Source organism: Pempheris klunzingeri, chromosome 16 (genome assembly GCF_042242105.1).
Source record: "Pempheris klunzingeri isolate RE-2024b chromosome 16, fPemKlu1.hap1, whole genome shotgun sequence".
Classification (NCBI taxonomy): domain Eukaryota; kingdom Metazoa; phylum Chordata; class Actinopteri; order Acropomatiformes; family Pempheridae; genus Pempheris; species Pempheris klunzingeri.
Window position 1 is genome coordinate 23,265,032 of NC_092027.1, and position 22,075 is coordinate 23,287,106.

At 43.6% G+C, this 22,075-nt stretch overlaps 1 protein-coding gene across 1 annotated transcript; it reads right to left on the reverse strand.

Annotated features, from left to right (window-relative positions):
- Nucleotides 1-1,595: 1,595 nt before the first annotated feature.
- On the reverse strand, nucleotides 1,596-4,305 carry marcksl1b (MARCKS-like 1b). Its single transcript, XM_070846467.1, has 2 exons — nucleotides 3,999-4,305; nucleotides 1,596-3,035 (listed from the first exon to the last, which is right to left on the reverse strand). The coding sequence occupies exons 1-2, from the start codon at nucleotides 4,083-4,085 to the stop codon at nucleotides 2,448-2,450; spliced, it is 675 nt and encodes a 224-aa protein (XP_070702568.1). The 5' UTR covers nucleotides 4,086-4,305; the 3' UTR covers nucleotides 1,596-2,447.
- Between the last annotated feature and the right edge of the window lie 17,770 nt (nucleotides 4,306-22,075).

Below are 22,075 nucleotides of genomic sequence, written 5' to 3' on the forward strand. Positions count from 1 at the left end.
TCATCGCTGAATGAGAAATGCTGCACCCCTGAGCTGATCCCTCAACAGAATCTCATGTATAGTATGCTGTGCAAACAAAACAGCGATACAGAGAATGAACACAACAACGTGCAGCTCGACTCCTTGTGGAGCAGCCATTCATAATTTATGCTGTGCTGTACCTGGTGCCAGAGAACCGTGCCGAGACGTGGATGGTTTCCACATTTTAAGCACGAGTTCTCATGATTTTGCTTTGGTTTTTAAAGGCACTTATTATAAAATAAATCTCCCGCTTTAGGTTGAACAAATCGTTTGCTTCCAGAGGCAGAGAGCTGTATCAGTGTGGAGCCACAGCTTCGTTTAAATAATTCATAATTGTTTGAAGGCTTGCATCCAAATGTAGCACAGATCTCAACTCATCATATCACCATGTGAACTAGGTCAGTTCACCCGGAGCCGGACTGCTGTGCTCAGTTAGTTAGCCATGTCCAGGAGGCCGCGCGCCTCCTTTATATTGAAAGGAGTACTGTAGATGTGAAGGGTGAGGGAGGGGAGGCAGAGGTAAGGGTGCTGATCCCAGGGCCATAAGACTAATAGAGGGCCGGGGGTCACTGGAGCTAACACGGCAGTGTTGATGTGCTCGCTTATCTCCACACCAACAAGATGTAATCATGTCCGTATTTCTTGTTTGATAGCAAATCTCAGAATCGTTCGGCACCTGATCTCAAAGCAGATAAAATACTGGGCCTCTGCTTTCATAGCCAGCGGCCCATCTTTGTTTTTACCGTTTAATCATTTTCCCTTTTTCCTGGATTGAATGAAGCTTGGTCACAGTCGGTGCCAATCCAATAATAATTTATAGCCATACAAGTAAAAGTAGAATAAAACTTTATTGGTATCAAAGTTTGGCCTATTCGGACTTTGTATGTTGCACCTGATAGAAATATAGCACTAATAAACCTTATTACCGCTCTGTGATGTACAGGTTTCTTCTAATGTACTGTCACCACCTGCTGTTCAACTTTGTGTTAATGTTCTTTTTTGTTTTTCCTGGTGAAAATTATGAGCGTTTTAAAGCCAAACTTTTAAACTTGTGCTGGACACCAGCCACTGTGGCCACAGGTGACAATTCTAATATAATGGTAAAAGGTATAATGTAGTGTAGCACAAGCACAAGTAGAAAACTGACCTCAGTTATGTCAGTAACATAGAGAACTCTAGGTAAAGTTTGCTACCAGGAGCTACTGGTCATACCAGACCAAGAGAGACTGTAGCAGTGTGGTCAAACTAGAAAGAGTGCTTTTATTGCTTATGACCTCAGCTTTTAATTTGTAAAAGGAAAACGGTTTTATTTAATCTTTCAAATGTTGACAGTCTCGCTTTAAATTGGGTTTATGGCGTGTTTTTACGCCAAAACGATGTGAAATGTCAGAGTCGATGGAGCGTCAGCCTTTAATCTGTGTTTCTTCAGTTACAGGTGTTATGATGGGAGGATGAATTAAGGTGGTGCGTCCTTACTTGTCATCAGACAGACAGACAGACAGGCTCCAGGCGCTCCCATTGACGTGGTGACGAATGTAATGCGTGGTGTGAATGACCATAAAGACACATCGACAGGCAGGTAACCAACATTTATTTACCATTATCAACTTTACAATAAAACCAGTAACATCTGTCAACATTAGCAAAATAAAGAACAGAAATCAATCCAATGTATTTACAGAGACAAAGCAGATTCAGGCTCACACACGACAGATAAACAACTCTGCTTCATATCAAACCGCGACAGTGAACATAGCAAGCTTAAGTGTTCTTTTTTCATAGTAAGGTAAAAATCAAAATTGTCTATTTTTTTTTCTTTAAACAAACAAGTAATAGCTTCTCTGAATCTTTAAGATGATTCTCTATAATACACCACAAAATACTTCAAATTTGGGTTAAAATATAGGAATGTAAAAAGTTGGCGAGTCTCTTAATTTTTCTGATTTCATTTTTTTTTTTCTCTATTCAACAGTCATTTCAAGTGGTGGTGGTGTCCTAGTATCTTATCTAGCTTCATTCCTTCAGCAAGGAGGCATCTTGATCTGCAGATTTTTAGGGAAAAGATGCTTTGACTCCATCCCTCTCCATCCATCCTCCGTCAGTTTATTCTTCTCGCGCTCTAGCCGTTAAAATCCATTTTCCACACAGCGACCAGCCCACAGCCTCAAACTCAGTCCGGGTCCAGATGTCGAGCAGTAACCAGGGAAGTGATCTAGTGAATCTAGTCTGTCGTCTTGTTATCATGACGAAAAGTGGCACGTCAAAGGAGTCTCTCACATACATGTGTATATATTTACATATACATATATCCATATACATATGTATACATATACACATATATATATAAATATATATATATATACTCTTAAATTTTCTCTCTCTCTTGAAAAACAGTTCACCCAGTTCATTGTGAGCTAAAGGTACAATCACTCTTTCTTTTCAGAGGGAGCGGGGGTCGAGCTGCTCTCCTCTGTTGGTTTCGTGGCCTCGGGGGCCGGAGCAGCTGCCTCCTTGGCCTCCTCCTTGGGGGCCTCCTCTTTAGCCGGCCCCTCCTCTGCCTTTGGGGCCTCGGCTGCAGCAGCAGGAGCTGCAGCAGCAGGAGCAGGAGCGGCGGCGGCAGCAGCCTCCTCCTTCACCTCCTCCTTCTTCTCCTCTGCAGGAGCGGCTGCTCCGTTCTCGGCGGGCTTCTCCTCAGCGGGGGTGGCGGCGGCGGCGGTGGCAGGGGCCGCCTCCTCCTTGACGGCCTCGCTCTTCTTGTTCTTCTTCAGATTCAGTTTGAAGTTGAAGGACTTCTTCAGGGAGAACTTCTTCTTCTTCTTCTTGGGGGTCTCCTTAGCTGCAGCCTCGCCTTCAGGTTTGGCTGCCTCTCCATCTGCGGCGGGCGCCGGCTCGATGGCGTCGCCCCCTGCGCCGGCTTCAGGCTCCTTGGCCGCCTCTGCGGAGCCATTGGTGGCGGCAGCATCCCCATCAGGCTTTGTAGAGACATCGCCATTGGTCTTCACATGTCCATTCTCCTGTAAAACAGGTCACAAAATAAGTCAACTGTTCCTACAGCGTCTGACAGAGAAAACCACGTCTTTGCTATAGAAAAACCTCTGTGCACAAGCATAAAACACAAAAGGGGCCGACTTTAGATGTGCATTACTCATTTCTTTTCACAGCATCGTCGTGCTCATCAATTAACCACCGTGTCGCCAGGCTCAGAGGCGACGCCTTGCAGTTCCCTCATCGGGCGATAGGCGGCGGTAGCGCCTCACAGAGCGCCTGAGGTACCAGACAGACATCGGCTCAACAAAGACGAGGCTGGAGCCCATCGATGGAGGGATGGAAACACTTCCACTTGATCATTTTTACACAAACACCCAGCCTAACATTTAAACTGCTTCATTAACACCTCAGTAAAGTCTGATTTATTTAAATGTAATTAACACATAATAATAATTTACATTCAAAATTGATCCAATTATGGACTAGAGCATCAAACGTGTGTCTAGATGTGACTCATCCTACTTTTATTACATTTAGTGGAGTCCCACTTTGAATAAGATGAGTCCAGACGACAGTCAGGCTCTGTTTTAAGGAGGGGGGGGGGGCGGAGGTAGACTGCCTACGTGCGCCGAGCTGCCCCCCCCCCCCCTCCCCCTTTAAGCCTGGCACTATCAAACACGTTGTGAGGGCGTTGGGTTAAAGACCTCAGTCACAAATAAACACTTGAACTTGTCGACCGAAATAAGTAACAACGACCCGCTGGCTCGTTTTCCTACTTTTTGTGTGCTCAGTGGCGGAAGGAGACACAGCGATGCTCGGAGCCCCACCTGACGTGCCCCAAATGCCCTCACAGTCAAGTTTAATCAAGCCAGCGTCGACTAAAATGTGTCCAACTAATGTTTTCGTGTGAGAAATTACACTTTTATTGATTTCTCCCACCCCCTCCGTTGACAGACAGACAGACGGAGCACCGGGCTGAGTGTAATTACCTGTCCGTTGGTCTTGACAGCTGCACCGTCAGCGGCGGCAGCGTTTCCCTCCGCGGCCACATCTCCCTTGGATGCCTGGGATCCCATTGTCTTCGGTGAGTTTTGGTGTCTTCAAAAGCAAATTAAAAAGAAAAACTAAAAAAGAGTGGTTTTAAGTTAATCCAACCCCAGGGTGAGTTAAGTATCCAGCGGTGAAATGATGAAAAGTGGTGTTTTTTTTGTTTTTTTTTCTCTCTTCACACGGTAACTACTTCCCCTCGGTGCTCCTGCGCTCGGACTTGTCACCCCGGCAGAGAGAGACCCTCTAAGCTCGGCACTGGTTGAGCGCAACGCTTCAACATACAGCAGGTTCAAGGCGCCACCCGTGGGCGGCACCCGACCGGCTCCGGCCAATCAGCGCGCAGTCTAAGGGCAAGTCCGACCGGCTCTGGCCAATCACCTCTGACTCCCTAATTGTCCCCGCCCCTCCGGAGGACCCCCAGCAATGAAATCAATTTAGCTCCACTGAATGCACTGTTTCATAGGCATGACAGTAAAAAACAACACTCACATGGCGCCGGGCTGGAAGATGAACATGTTTTCCATAAAATCCTTTTCTCTCCCTGTATCGGTGTGTCTGTTACTGTGTGTGTGCTCGTTTACCTCCTCTGAGCATTCAAAGATGAGGAATATCCACAACACTTGGGGCATCTTGCCAGTAATACAAGCAATAATAAGAACTAGCTTTATTAAGTGCGTTCAAGTGACAGGGCAGGGACCTGTGTTCCCTCACTACTCTACAAGTTGTTATAAACATAACAAGTCTGTAATAGAACTGAATGAAACTAAAGTCCTATTAACTCTATTCACTGTTATAACATCCAGATCGGCTGATACGAATAAAAAGCAGTAATCTCCACTTATAAGGCTGAAAATAATGGTTATTTAAATTTTCTTGATTAATCAATGAAGTGTTTCATCCATAACATGCCCGTGAATAGTGAAAAATGTCAAAAAAGTTTTCAGAGCTCAAGTTGATTTATTCAAACGGCCTGTTTTTGACAAAACGACAACCCCAAATATGACAATGTTCAATCAACTACCACTGAAGACGAGCAAACAGCTCACTTTCTTCTTTTCTTTTTCTTTTATCTTGCTTAAAAATGCAATAAATGATTAAGTAATTCACAAAAAAGCAGTTGTTTTTTTTTTTGATCCATTGATCAGCTAATCATTTCACTTCCAGTTTCCTGCCATTGACTCACTTCACAGCATGAAGAAACAGTTTTGCTTTTGAGTATTTATTTAGCAAACAGGGATGTTCCTGAGAGTGTCTCTTTTGGTTTCACTGTCACAAATGTAGACAAGCACCTTAGATTACAATCTGACACAGGACTTAGTCACAGTTTCAGTAAAATCCACTACAACTGGTGTTGCCAGAAGAATATATTTGTCATGCCATGATTCAGGCTCCTGTTATGACAGGACGGGGCAATGTGTAGTCTACCACATAAGCATTTCTAATGTGTTTTATGATCTTTATATGCTTAACCAATACATCAGATTCTCCAGAAACACCTGGGTGCACATCTTCCTGTTTTCATGAGCTGGTGCTAGCCAGGTTCGCACGGCACTGATTCCGCATAAGTGAATTATAACGGTCATGAGATCGTGGTCACAGCCTCTCAGAAATAAGTGTAAAATATGTGGGGGGATGACATGACAGAGGAGAAAAAGACGAGTTCAGGAACTTTTTTACGTAACTTAAGAGTTCTTGTGTCTACTTTCCCCGTCACACCCTTCCCTTTTGTCTGTCTGTCCGTCTGTCCTCGCCAGTAGGAGCAGCTCAACAGCAAAAACGGACCCACTTTTGGCATACAATGGTGAATGAGGGGTTTAATATATTGTTGGGACACGGGGACGTGGTCTGATCTGACTGGAGACCAGCATCAGCGTTGGGGCTAATGACATGTCACGCTGAGTCCTCATGGCTCTATGACTGGATTTGTTGTTCACTTCCGCTTGTCAACAACATACCAGGAGCAAAATATGTCAATGTGATGATCATGCACATTCCATCTGATCGTTTTCGCCCGCACACATTCCTCACAACAGCTGTACACGTTACGGGTCTTGATTATGGGAGGAAAAGACTTCAGTGTTCAATGTCACAAATGATATTTAACTGCGACCAGTCAGCCTAATTGATTTTGCAAGACTTGGGAACATTGGAATGCGTGTCAGCAGCCCGTCTTGATGCTAAATCCACCAGCTCTCCACTTCACGTCTGACTTAATCAAGTTAAATCAGTGCTGCAGAGCACAAGTTACTCCTCCATACTAACCACATTATTATATTTATAATGGAATAAAAATGTGTTTATAATGCAGTTAAGACAATTATGCGAGTGTCTCACAGCCCATGAGGACATTTCACTAATGTGGTGAAGACTCATGTTTGCTCATGTGACTGTCTTACAGGAATTAGACATCAAGAAAAGTTTGCTTGAGTTTAATGTTGTATGAATTAGATAACCCTCTTGTGTCTGTGTGGTGGAGTTAAAACTGCAGCTGGTTAGCTTAGCTTAGCATAAAGACTGGAAGCAGGGGGAGACAGCAACCCTGGCTCTGTCCAAAGGTTAATAAACAGATCAGTCTACCAGCAGCTGCACAGTGACGAAAAAAGTCAACACGATATGTGAAAAGGCAGATTTTGTTACGTACGACAGCTAAGCTAAGCTAACTACTATTTTAGTCTACTGTCTAAAATATCATTGTATGGGACAGCCAAAACTAAGCTGGCCCTACCCTGCAGGGTACACAACCTTACGTGGGCAAGGAGGGGTTCACATACCAAATTGTATGCCTTTGTCACATTTCTTGAACTGTGTTTTACATGTGCATGCTTGTCATGTGCAGGCTGAAGAGGAGTAGGCCTCGAGCATCGAACGGCTCCAGGAGTCAACACGAGGAGTTTGGAAGACGTGACTGGGAGGAAAAACTACAGCATGTGAACAAGATGACGGTGGAGAACAACAACTGACTGAAATCTTAAAGTGAGGCGGCTGAAAACAAATAGTTCTTGTGTTGTTCACAAAAGTCTGTAATTCTTACCATCTCTATTTAAATGAGGAGCAGCGCTGCACTAATTTATCAGGGTTGTCATGGGGAGTTGGAAGAGGTTTTCTTGCTGCATTTGCAGGACTCTATTTCTCATTTACATCCAAATGTGATTTTAAAAAAATCGATGCAGCGGCGTCGTTACAACACATCAGGGCCTTTTCTGCGTTACTCTGTGGTTTGCCCTCGCCTGTGTTCGCTTCATGGCAGTCACACCGAGAGGACAACCTTTTCTCACACACATATCACGCTGTATCTATCTAGCCAGCCTTGTAAATGTCATAATAATGTGTCCACTGTGTACTGTGGAATGCCTGGCACGCAGGCCCTCCCGGGTCCTCAGGCCATCTTCTCCCGTGAATAGGCTTCTTCAGCCTGCCTGAGGTAACTCAGCCCCAAAGGAAGACGCCATCACGGTTAACTTTTACAGATGGAGCTACATCAAGTGCTCCTTTCTTCTTCTTCCTCGAAAACTCAGCCCCTGTGTGATGCTAATGACGACAATGTTGAGGGCAGTGACAAGACACAGGCTCATCGTCTCCTCATCACTGCACTTGACACTTTGCTCTGTGTAATGTGTGTTTGTGTGTGTTCGCCCGTGTGCATCTGTGTGTTTTGTGCATATAAGGGAAGCATTGTCATGGGACCAGTGAGCGTCAGGGGGTGAAAGGCACAGAGGAGCCATCCTTCGCACATAGACACACATTATGCATCCGCGCACACAAGACACAAAGCGAGGAGGGCATCAGCTGTGACAGAGTTCATATAGATGTGCCGAAGGTTGGAATGCAGAGGGGAGGAGAAAAGAGGAGGAGGAGGAGGAGGAGGAGGAGGAGGAGGAGGGAGGTTTCTGATAGCGCCTTAGATGGAAAGAAGAGGACGGTGGGGGTGAAAGAAGACAGACAGGTAGAGGCAGTCACATCATTGTTTAGACGTGACAGGCGAGGGGATGACGTGCTGATAGCTGAGTGATAAGATGTCATCAAACAATGATTAAGCCCCCCCCCAACACATACACAAACCGCCAAGGGATGGATTCTAGGATTGGAAAGAGGAGAGCAAGATGGAGAAAAAAAAAATGGTACAAGACCAAAGAGGATTCAGTGACGATAAGTGGGAGGAGAAGGCCTGGGTTAAATTCTAAACCACAAATGTACTGAATCAGGCTGCGCCAGTCAAAGATAAGGAATGTCTTAGCGAGTAAATACTAATATGTAAATCAATTACTGCATGGGTGTAGTGCTGTCCAATCATGAGCATTCAGCTATGTTAACAGGGCATTACTGTTAATGCAAGCAATGTATAATTCTTTGTATAATGAAGGTGCAACTCTGCATACACGGAGGAATGTTTGTGTTTAGGTGTTCAGCCAGTTCAGAATGAGTGGCCTGTAGCACGTAAAGGTCCAGTTAAGCTAGGCTAAGTGTGAATTTACTAATGGCTGGTGCAATCGGCTGTCAATGAGTAATGATCATAAGTCTTATCATGCTTATGTACCCGTGTTGAGCCTGATCAAACTGTGCGGTCAATTTATTTTCAAGGTTCAACTTTATTGGCATCATGCAATACCACACACACACATATTCAAATCTGTAAATAAAAACAGAATAAAACAATAAAATAGAATATAGAAGTATATAAAAGTGGCAGTAAAAGGGAGAAATGAAAGCAAAACTATGTATGTACAGAATGCGCAATCATTGTGATGTGCAAGTTTAAGTGCCAAAAGAAAGAAGAAAACTAAACGCCAATGCAGCATTCATTATCTAAACATATGCTGCAATAGTTATCGATCATACTATACGCAATACATTAAGATGATTACAAGGAGGAATCAGGGCTGAGGATGCAAATGCAATTGCAATTTAGACATGAAACTGACTTGACTGTGTGATGCATTTTGTGTAGGCAAACAAACAATGACGTGCTTCTTTTGGAGGAAGTCACCTAACTCTCCCGTGGCCGTGTGTTTAACTGTGTGTCAGGGTGTGCTGTGTGAGAAAGGTGCTTTCCACTCAGGCAGCAGTGTCATGCTGGGGAAAGACAAAGGTGAGAAACTAAAAGTACAATGTCACATTCACAAAGGGGAATACCCACCAATATGAAACAGGTCCTTTAGTTTTCACATCAGGACTTTAAAAGCTTCCATTTTTATCGGTTTGACGCAGCATTGAATGATTGATGATTGATGGTCCTGAATGATGGACGAGCTGCACTGGCTCAGTTGAGCGGTCATGGTTCATGGTGTGCAGAACTAAAGACGTTCCGTTAACTCCATTAAAGCTTCAAAGAGCAGATATCAGATTAGTTTCACAGCCCGAACCAGTCACTCACCACCAATCACCTCAAACTGCCGGAAAAAGGGTTATTAGGAACTTGTTACCTCATTGACAGTCTAATTGAGCCAATGAAAGCCTTTAACTTTCCCCACTGCTTGGTGTCACCGTGTCACACCGTGCTAAACTGCTCAGCCTCAGGGGAAACTGCTCTGTAGGAGTTTTCTCTGTCCTTTGAACCAGCCTACTACCACCCTTTGATCGCATGACTGGGGGTCGTCGCCCGAGGCCCGCCGTGCAGCTTTGCCCTGATTGGTGCAGGACTTCACCTCTGGGTCGCTGCTACCTGCCCGGTGTCTTTCATCCCGCGGCAGCCGTAATTCATTTTCATGTCAGCTCACCACATAGCTACATACCCCACCCCTTCACTCTTGTTTGTCTGGCTGCAGTCAGTGAAGTTCTCTGTATGTATTCCTCGATGTTGGACTGCGGGTGAGCTCTGTCTCCCAAAGGCGCCATTGTTCTGCGCTTTAGCACCCTATGGATGAGCATCACAAGTCCGGCCGGAGGGGTTCGAGAAGAAGTAGCAATGGGTGGGTGAAGCTAGTTAAGGAGAGAGACTGAGGGGATAAAGGAGTATGGGTATTAAATCAGCTCAAACTGGGCTGATCACTGAAGAGAGTGATCAGCTCAGGCAATTTAATATTTAGATGATTAATTCAAATTCTTTGAAAAGCATATCAGTCCCCGCCCTTGATTATAATCAGCCATTTTAATCAAAGCAGGCCAAGCTGCGGTCAATATCTCTCAAGTGCTCGCTCAATCATATAAGCACTGATTCCCAGAGCCCGCGGAGGGACAATAGATAGCATATGGCCTAGTGTTTGAACTGACAGATGTCCACGCTGGACGAATAGAGAGCAATAACAAAATAATCATGATTTTAGCTCTGAAAGGCCAGAATGGCCTGGGGGTCACGGGGGGTCAGATTTGGGGGGCAAACAACAACGGTGTAAGGAAACAGGGAGGTGGAGTGTTGTAATACTCCAGTGCAGTTAAATACCAGCTAAGTAGGTCACATTAACATGTTGTCTGGAGTGACAAAGGAGATGTTTGACTTTACAGTACAAGACTTTGGCTTATTGTCCTCTTTTCAGGGGAACTGCACAAGGCCAACAAATGAGAGAAGTGTTTGGGACTTTCCATTTACAACCCTAATACTACTACTGGCCCATTCAGAGCAACAGACCAGCCTTCAAAGCACACTCACAACGTTTTACTTTCACTTTCTGTCCACTTCTTCTTTCTCCATCTCTCATCGATTTATGGTCAGAGAGGAGAATCCCTGTGGGGATTTCCCCTACACACCAAGTGTTTATGTGTATGTGTCACAGTGTAAGTACGGTAACAGAGAGAAGATGAGCTGTCTCTTTAGAATGCTGCTATTTTTTAAGCAACATGAGAATTTCCAGTGTTTTCTTTAATGGAGTGTTATAAGATTCTGAAACAGGCTGTGTTTTCAGGAAATAAAGCGTAATTTGTCTGTAATGCGGAACTTCAGTTTCGCTGTTGCTCACCAACGAAGAAATTACCCGACTCAGCCTCCCAGTCTGTCTTTGTCTAATGTGCTGTATACACACAAACACAAACACACACACACACACACACACACAGGCCTACACACGCCTGGCACATGCAGCACTGGAAATGGTGTCAGCCCAGTATAAATCCCTTTTGACATATGAGCATGCCAGTGACCTTATTACCATGACAACAGTTTCTACAGGATAATAACGTTGTGGCAATGCTGACACAATATGACACAACAGCGCGGACACTTACTGTGCGATGTGTTGCTGAGAGGTGAACCACTCGCATTCTATTTTGCTTTTCCGCTTTTTCTCTCTGCCCCTCGCCTCATGTAGTTCATGTCTTTTTTCTTTATTTGCCCTGATTTGCTTGTGTTTCTGTGTGTGTGTGTGTGTGTGTGTGTGTGTGTGTGTGTGTGTGTGTCGGGTAATGTGAAATGCATTTGGCAAATTCAGGTATATGGAAAAGTCTTTGAGCTATAAAGGAAAAGCATCCTTCCAGCAGCTTTCAAAACATGAGTGATATAAAGGTAGGTCAGGCCTATCTCTGGGCTTGTGAGCTCTCACTTCCCCAGTGTGTGTGTGTGTGTGTGTGTGTGTGTGTGTGTGTGTGTGTTTCAAATCTGTGTACACCCACGCGAGAGTCCTAAAATAAATGCTTCTTCTTTCATACATGTGAGCGCATTCAGCAGAACTGAACAACACATCCACCCCCTCCCTTTTCCACTTCTGCCTTCTCCTCTCTCCTTTGCTTTCCTCCATCCATCCTAAGACAGAGAGCTGGAGAGGATGTCAGAGGAAAGCAGGGGAATGGGAAGACCAGGAAAGAGAGAAAATCTGGGTTTTGCCTGCTATTTTGACCAGAAATGTGAGAGTCTCCGTTTGTCTCGTTTTTGTCTCACGTCAACATTTTCATGTTTATTTCATGAATGCATTGAGGGGCGGCAGCTTCGAGGAAAGGGAGATTAGAATAGGAGTAAAATAGAAGGCACTACTGTACAACAACAGCTGGATATTCAATATGGTAGCTCAGCTCAATTCATTTTAGATTAAAGGGCCATTCCATCTATTTTACGTATGAGGCTCAGTTTGATCCTCACAAAGAGTACCACTCACCAGTCAGTGAAAGTAGTTGATGTCTTTCATGGTACAGGACAGAACTTTCCTGAAGTATCACAAAATAAGCCTGATGATGCTGAAAATCGATCTAGTTGCAGATGGGAATATACAATATGTATGTAATTTTGTTTGTTTGTGATGAAACGGATGGTTAGCCTCTGAGTACTCGCCCAATTTAGCGTTAAAAACCAATGACACTATTGAACAATTATTCCTTATTCCTGAAACCTGGTGCCCTTATTACCCAAAATACAACTTTCAACTTTTGGTGGTGTTCTGGTAGTGGTGGCTAATGTAGCCTCAAGCCTAAGTGGAGGAGCAGATGTGCAGCAGTCTGATAAGCTCACAGCTTTCTAATTCCACAACCCCAGATTGTTTTCATTTCCAATCTTGTAGTCTTTGGCCCTGACTGACACTGACTCGTGTGACATCACTCAAGGTAGTTTGTTAGATTTCTCCCTCTGGAGCCACAGAAGGATTTTTTCACATATGCAGGAGTATTCCTCAAAACCTGTCAACACATCTCCATGTGTAAAGTCAGTAGAGTTCCCATGTAAGAGGAAAAACTTGGTGCCCAAAGCCTTTCCGACTGCCTGCTTCCACTTGAATTACATACTCACCCTCTCTGAACAACTGACCTTATTGAGAGTCAAAATCTGCCAGATCCCAGCTAGTAGTCCTCTTGAGATGCTACTTGCACCTTCCTAGAAAGTCAGACCTCTCACACCTTAACTTCACATTACAGGTAAAAGTTGCATCTAGTCAAAGCTGCTTTGACATGTGTTTCAAAAATCTCAAATTTAGATCATTTTAGATTATTCTGAGCTTTGCCACCACCTTCACATCTCCATCCGTCAGATCCTTGCTGGGAATCTATTAGCAGTGCATACGTGTACCTTGTTGGCTGATTATATTCCCACACCTCATTTGGCGTCGTCAATCTGAAAGAACTCATTCAGAACTAAAAAATAATCTGCACTTGGACACTTGGTGAATTTAAGTGGGCAGGAGAGGGAGTGAGAGGTAGGCAGCGGGGGATGGATGGACGGGTGGTGAGTCAGAGGGGAGATGGAGGCAGAGAGAAGAGAGGGAGAAGTGCTGATGAATGGGCTGATGGCACACTGACCCACTAATGTTGCATTTGTATTGCCAGTGGCTCTGCCTGGCCTGGTAAAACATGCACACACATATACACACACACACACACACACACACACACACACACTGGCAGCGATACATGCACATCCACATGGACGTTAATAAGCCCTTTTGACTGGCTTTTTGACTTTGACGTACTACTCCTTTACACCACACCAAAGAATATTTTCAGACAGAGATTTTAAGATCACTAGTGGTGGAGTTTACAAGTCCTTGAAGATCTTATGACCTTGTTCCTTTCGTTTCACCAAATTACTCATATTGCCAGACCTAATGTCAATGATCCGCATTGTAAACATATACAAGGAGACACCGCATCGCTCTGCTTAACCCGTGAATTTGCTATTTTGAATGTATGAGATGTGATATGTGAATAGAGTCGCCTCGGCTTGAATGCAATTCATGCAGAACTTGATATTAGAACACTTTTTATTGACAGAATGAAAAAAAAGCACGTATAGTAAAACACTACATATCAAAATAACACTTGTGCAAAAGGCATATACTGCAGCCAGTGTTTGAACAATATTTGATGTATTATATATAGAGACAAATATACAGATACCACTAGTATAAACCCTGCAGTGGACAAATACATCCACCTCTTGTGACTGGCTGGGTCTCATTGTTCACGTTAAGGGGAGTGGGTTTAGGGCAGGACGTGGAATTTCTTTAAAAAACAATAAGAGGAACGGTTCTCACAGAGTGCGACTCAGTTTCCTTTATTCGTACCAGAGAATTGGATCATCCACAAACGTAACATTAAATGTTGAATATGTGCTGCTGAATTAATCACGGAGACCGCAGGCTGGCACACTTCTGCTAATATCTCCGACTGACTGCTTCTAAAGGTCATGAAATGGGGGAAGCAGCACAGAGCCTGTACAGGAAACATACACACACGAGTTTCACAACTTTTGCCCCCACTAGTGTTTCTAAATCTGTCAAATGTATTTTTGGGTTAGAATGTCTAATGAGTCTCAGAGTATAGTCTTTTTCCTCGACAGTGTGGGTGAGAGGGTAAAACATGTCAGGACGATCATCACGAGTGCAAAGTAAAATATCAGTTTCAGGTCGTAGCCTAGTGCAGAAAATATGTGAAATCTAAATTTCATTGTTTGAATTACACTTTTAAATGAATGTAAAGGAATAGTGCGACATGTTGGGAAATACACTTATTTGCTTTGTTCCAGAGAGTTGGGTGAGAAAATCCATAGCACTCTCATGTCTGTGTGGTAAATAAATAGCTACAGCCAGATGATGGTTGGCTTAGCTCAGCATAAAGGCTGGAAACAAGGGAAACAGCTGGCCTGGCTCTGTCCAAAGTAAAAACTAAATTCACCATTCAGCACTTCTAAAGCTCACTAATTACCACACTATAACTTGTGCATTTAATGCTCTCAAAAACCAAAGTGTAGACTTCAGGAAATTGCTGCACCTGGCCATGAAAATATGATCAAATTTGTCATTTTTGTACTTCAGATTTTGTACAGATTAAAAAAAACGAGATGTAAGGCACCAATTTGACGACTGTAGGTGTGCTGGTAGCTGGAACAGGGTCTATGCTAAGCTAAACCACATGTCCTCTGGCTGTAGCTTCATATCTACTGCAGAGACATGAGAGCAGTATCAATCTTCTCATCTCACTCTCCGCCAGAAAAGCGGATGAGCATATTTTCCAAAATGTCAGACTATTCCTTTATGTCTCCTGAGCTTCAACTTTAATGAGTTGATGAGGGAAGAAGCAAAGTGGGATTAAATAAAGATTTCTTCCTTTAATGAAAAGACAGAATCTGTAAAATGTGGCTATTTGTGGACGTGAAATGTTTGCAGAATAACCGGACCGATGATTTAAAACTTTGGTTCTGATTCTCTCCAATCAAAATAACCCAAACTCCCAGGATTAAGGTGGAAAACATTTAGGCCACTGTGGGAGGCTTTCGCATTCGATGCACATTTCTGTAATATCTGCATTTATCGTTATTATCACCATAAAAGAACCGTCACTGTGTAGTTGACTAACGAAGTCAATCTGTGTATGTTAAGGAGATATAGATCTAATTAAAAGCTCAACACCTTGCAAAGACATCAGCACTGCCAGTGATGGATGTCTCTGTGAAATGATCTTTTATATACAAACACACACCAAAATGCAATGATGACACATATCCCCAGGGAGAGAATTCACACACACACACACACACACACACACACACACACACACACACACACACACAGTGCTCTGTATTAGGATGTGATGTGACTGAAAGCTAGTGACAGTTTGGTGTGAGAATGCTGGCTGGATATGTGCTCTTTCAGGGTGGCTTGATACTGCCCCTTTAATATCACCATTAGAGACCTTCCACAATGAAAACACACACCAGTGGGATGCCATCTCCTTTATGAGAAAAAATAGGGCAAACAGAGAGTTGAGGGCTCGGTGAATGCAGGGCTTTTGTTTGTATTTGTAGTTGTTGGCGCCATAAAGCATTTCATCATTTCATTAGGTGTGAATAAACAGAAGAGCAAGGTGAGGCAGGTTCTCTGCTGGCCATATGGGGCTTTAGCCAAAGGCGCTGCTTATATAAGATAAGTCAGTCAGCTGGTTTGGAGGAAATAAAGGTCCACTATGTAAAACCCCAGACATGAAACCACAACCATCCTTAGCCTAACTCCCAACCCAGGGCTGTGCAGACCGCAGGCAGGTCATATCATTCCCAAAGTATGTGGAGAATCTGTATCATTTTTAGTAGCATGTGGTCTTGCATGACGGTGAGGTAATGAGGTCAAGTATGGGTGATGGAGGAAAGCAGCATTGGAGGCAAAATGTCGACCTGTAAGAGGAGGGCAGTGGCACTGACATACTGGCAGCCTGAACAGCTACAGTAGCAAGGCTGCCCTTGGCATCAACACACACACACACACACACACACAAACACACACACACACACACACACACACACACACACACACACACACACACACACACAGAGACACACAGACATCGACTTTGCCCTCCCAGCACACCCTCTAGGCTGGCACATGGAGCGGTGGGGGGAGGGAGGCTGCATGCCCAAGGATGAGACTGAAAAGAGAGAGAGCGAGCCGGGGATGGCAAGATGGCTGCGCGGCTCAGCCTGCCTCTCACACTCCTGGTAAATTAAAGACTGTATGCGAGCCAGGCTGTTAAACTAGACGCACCGCGCGGAATAATTCATTTGCTGAGATCTGAACATCTGCAGCTTCGCCATCAGCAATCACAGGCCGTGCTTTTGAAAAATATCAAAGAAACACACATCACATATTGGGCAAATCCCAAAATGATTCCTGGTGGATAATTTTTACTGGAAATGCTTTCAGGTCTCAGTGCAGATACTACACCATTGAAATGGCTCCTAAAACACGTCTAGAATTTGATCCTTACCTTGGGTGCAATATGTGCACAGTATAGCATTTTTTTTGGGGGGGGGGGCGGGGGTGTCGCGCTACAGGCTGATGATTATATAAATTACAGTAACGAGAATTGATAACCAGGCAGCTAGACGAGGCAAATGAGTAGGTAATCAGCAAAGACAGAGATGGAGAGAAGGAGGGGTGTTGTGTGGTGAAGTGTTGACCTAATTCTGTGCAAATGGCTGCTCGAGTGATAGACAGAATTGTTGGTGCTATACATTGTAATTGACTAAGACTGGAGTTGAGCCATGCTTGTGTGTGTGTGTGTGTGTGTGTGTATCTAGTGTGTATTTAATCCTTGCATGTGTTCAAATACGATATGGTATAGTTTTGCCATACTGCTCAAAAATGTGTGTATCTGGGTGTTGGGGGAGGAGAGACATTGCTGCAAAATGGAGTGAGGGGAGAAACTGGGAACAAATTCATGCATCTTGTTGAACAAATTGAGCATTCAGGGTTTAGGTTTTTGAATTTCAGGACTATAATTGAATTTTCAGAAATCTAGGGTAGCAGGAATTTTGCTCAATTCTGTGGAGGAGTGGAGGCGTAACAAAAAATATGAAAAATTGGATACTCTTTTACATTAGCACAACAGGGGATTTAAACTTTTAGGTCACAGTGGAAGGAATGTATACACACACACACACACACACACAAATCTTTTTTTTCACTAGAACAAGCAAAAGACCCGCTTGAAATAAATGTCTGTCTGTCTTTTGCCTCTTCGCTCTGTGTCTCCCTCTGTGTCTTGTTACCTGTCCTCCAAGTTGACAGAATCATACGTGGCACCAATTACCCCGGTCTCAGCCTGTCAACTGGAGGAGAGCAAAGGCAGAGGAAGTCAAGATGACACGGTGGGGTTACAGACTCTCACAGTAGCCAGGATCTCTGATCTGTATGTGTGTGTGTCTGATACTAAACCAATACATTACTAACGTTTTGGCCACAGACCAAAATATTTCAACAAGGGATGATAAGGACTTTTGTACAGACACCAGAAAGTGAATCCTATACTGACCTCCCACTTGATCTTCGGACTGGTTTTTAAAAAATTAAATGTCTCAAAAACTGTTGAATGGATTGCCATGAAATTTGGCAAAAATGTCCAATCAATCAATCTTTATTTATATAGCGCCAATTCATAACAGCGTTATCTCAAGACGCTTTACATAAAGAGCAGGTCTAGACCAAACTCTTTAATTAAGAGAGAGACCCAACGATTCAGGAATTCAACATTAAGGATTCAAGAATCCCCACATGAGCAGCATCAGATATCATGTTCCTTAAGAAACCTTAAGAAATCCCATGACTTTTCAACTAGTGCTGTCATCAATTCAAAATGTAAATGTATCCGATAGAGAGCCAAGGTGAAACCAGAACCTCCAAGTTCTGTTCTCACAAAACTAAAACTACAAAATACAACCTGGGAACAGAGCCTCTGTGTTTGCAGTGTGAGAAACAGAGCTACAAGCATCACATTTTTCCACCGCACAGCATAGCATATGTTAGCTAAATAACACGAGGAGAGGGAAGGGGAGCACAAGTAAAAACATTCTGAAACGAAAACATATGATGAGTTTACTCATCATTGGAGCGCTAAAAAAATTTGTAGCATATCATGCAGCAACACGTGTTGAGCATAAATTTGCAGCTTCACGTTGAGGGGCTTCCATTTAAAATGATTTTCTTTATGACATGACTCGCACTGTGAACACAGCGTAACTCAACATCATGCCGCGTGGCTCACCCTGTGTGCTTAGATGAGGACGATTTCACTGTTAAAGTCTGCTATCTGAGTGAATCTAATACCATAAAAATGATGCAGATATTGAGTTTGTACTTGATAGATTATTGGACACAGATTGCTTATGGACAGGTCATAACCTGAACTGACGACAGCGCAAAATATCAATTGGACTCCACGCAAATAGGCCTATCCATAAATATTTTATTACTATTGTTAAGCTGGACTTTAGAATGGCAATACGTTGTATTAAAGTTATCACATTAAATGATGCAGAGTATCAGCACAAAACATCTGCTCTTGGCAGTTCCACCATTGGTTATAAAAATCGTTATCAGTTTAACACCACAGTGTTTAGTGTTTGCATGTGTTAGCCTGCTACGCTCTGCGCCAGAAGTAAAACCAAACAAATGCCTTGGCTCTCCAAATGAGTGTCTATTTTTGAAGTGCATCCACCAGAAGTGAAAGAACGGCGTTGATCTGCTGTCTGCAATCAACAGATGGCTGATTAACATTTCCAAATCTGTAGTCAAACCCTGGAATGAAACGGGGAATGATTGGAATTCAGCTAGAGACTTTATCTGCTCACACACCATTGAGCGGCCTCTTTCTCTCGCCTTTCCTCCTTTTGATTAGCAAGTAAAACATTATTCTGATGGCTCATTGATCGCCTGGGAGTTTTACACAGAGAGACAGTATTTATGGCTGTGTGCCCGTGGAAAAACACACTCACTCTGCTACCTCCTCATCTACCTCTCTCTCTCTCTCTCTCTCTCTCTCTATCTGTCTCTCTGTCTTCCTACCTCTTCCATATCACTTTCCAATCAGCTAAATTCCCCTGGCACAGCTGAATAATGTGTCATCATTCACTATAGCAAGTGCCTGCGCGCACGCACACACACACACACACACACACACACACACACACACACACACACACACACACACACACACACACACACACACCGTCCTGTCCTATAATGTCATTATGGCACCCAGTGAGTCAAATGACACTGAATCAATAGGTCTTGTTTATCTGCTGGGGGCCTCCCTGCTCTCAATTACAGCCCAGGGGAACATTCATGGAGAGGAGTGTGTGTGTGTGTGTGTGTGTGTGTGTGTGCCCATACTACAATGCGCATGTGTGTGTGAGGTCTCTTTTAAGATGGCCCTGGTGTTATCAGCGGCCGGCGTGCCTCTACGTGACTCCTCGTACAGAAACTGTTGTGAGTTCATGTGGACAGCCCCTGCATGGGGACAACAACAACATCAAGGCAGATATTGCCAATAGCGAGATAAGCTAATTGACTGCCTGACTATCTCAATGAAAAGCCCATTGAGATGCAGCCCAGCGTCTAAGAAGCGGTACACAACAATGAGGAGAATGTTAATGACTTGCTTTTTTGACTGCAAGGTAAACAGCACAGCAGCCCGAATGCCTCTTAGCATTCATTCTGCCACATTATCACACGGCACACAATGCAGCTGTTATAGGATTCAGTGATAAACATTCCTGGAATCACAGGCTGTGTTTGCAGAACACATTTAACAGTGGGATGATGCCAGCAGGAGGTGTTGGACACAAGGGAGTTGTGCACTGGTAAAACTTCATTCTCGTGTTATTTCTCGTGTGAAAATGAACTGATTGATTGAATCTTTTGATTTTAACGTGACAGATTAAAAAGAAGTAAGGTCAGGTCGGTTCGAATTATGACTTATGCATAGGTCACCTACTATTTACTTAGGGTCACTTAGGGCAAATATTATAGCAAATTACAAATAAGTCAGTAATGATATTTATGACAATGTAAAGTAAATCAGTGTTCCTTGTAGAGACATCTGTTTTAAAAAAGTAATCACACAAGAAATTAACATCAGTCTAAAACAGCGCCAATCTAAATCCTTATGCGTGTAATGTTTATAACTGGAGAGCTTATATTTTATCTAAAACAACTCATTCTTTTATGGTACCAACCATCTTCTGCCATTACAAAGCAACAGCATGTGTAACGCGTTAACAGGCATCAACCACACAGTGATAACACAGGTTCTTCCAAGGGTGTTTCTCAGACAGCCTCCTTGCTCATTCCTAAGGATGGGTCTAATTGCTGGAGAAAGTGTAAGCCTCTGTTGGAACAGGCTTTCGACTTAGTTAACAGTAAACATCACTAATTAGTTCTGTGTAGGACCAAATTTTGCATTAGGCCAGCCTTTGCTAACTAAAACGCTGCCATATGGTTGGTTTGAAGTAGCTTTGTTGTCAAGCACTGTAACTTATCAACAGTATATGTGTATTGACAAAGGTACTGCAGTTTCCACAGAGGCATTCTGGGTGGGCTGCAGTGATTGACAGCCAAGGCAATAAGCCCCTCGACCCCCACGGGGGGTTGATCAACCCTTTGGGTGGACACTTACACAGACAAGCAATTAGCACACCGAATACAGACCAGACAGCCAATTAGAGCACCAATGTTAAGTCCCTCCTATGTAAATGAGGCCAGGAATTTGCAGAAAAGCACTGAAGTGCTGCTGGAGACGGCAAAAGTATAGGCAGCAGAATTGAAAAATGAATGCACATGTAATTAGGGAGGCTGCAGAGAGTGGAACTCGATGAGGAATATATGTGTATTTAAAAGAGAGGACTGAGTGTGGGAAGAAAAGAGAGTGATAAAGGGAGGGCTGGGAGATTAAAAAAGAAGAAGCAAGGCAAAGGACAAGAGGGTGAGGGGGTGGAAACAGAGCAGAAGAAGAAGAAGAAGAAGAGAGTGAGACTGGGATGCCAAATGCCTGCCCACATGAATGTTTCAGAGACGTAGTGAAACAGGCCTCCAGTCACCCTACATACTAACACAGCTTTTTATAGGGCGTGTTTGAGTGTGGGGCCGTATGCAGGTGCAGACTCTAGGCGTTCCTTTTGATCATATAGACCAGATTCTACGAACGTGCGTGTGTGTGTGTGTGGAAGTATAAGCTTCAGCTGCTGAGACTTGATGAAAACCCTGCCATGTGGTGGATTTCGTATGGGATCACGCCAGTGCGCTTGATCACTGGAAAGACGTGCCATGGCACAACGCGGCGCATGCATCACCTCTACCATGCACACACACACATCTATCTTCTTCCCTCCCTTGGGTGTCAGCATGCTTCATTTATGGAGACACACCGCACAAGCTGTACCCCTATTTGCTTTTTAAACAGGCTGTATATTATTTCATGGTTCTGTGAGGTTGTTCCTTCCCGTGGTTGGCCATCAACATGGGTCGTGTCATTAGTTCATGCATTTAGCCCCTCATCATCACATATTCTCATGTTCAGTAATCTCAGCATGTCACACTCAGCTGCTTGACTGGAGCCGTGGCTTAGCGGAGCCTGAGTATATCTGTGGTAATGGGATTGAGCTCATGATGGTAAATCCAGTCACATCAATGGTATTTCCTCCCTTTAATTTTCTATCAGTGTGGCCCTTTCTGTTTGATTATATTGCCACTGGCGAAAAGTCATTGGATTCTGAAAAGCATTCATTTGTTTCCAGTGTTTTCATTATTATTGTTTAAAAGTCTATTTTAAAAACTCAAATACTACTATCAATTAAATTACACTTTTTTGTAATGTAATTGTAAAAACGACAAGTTACGTTGCT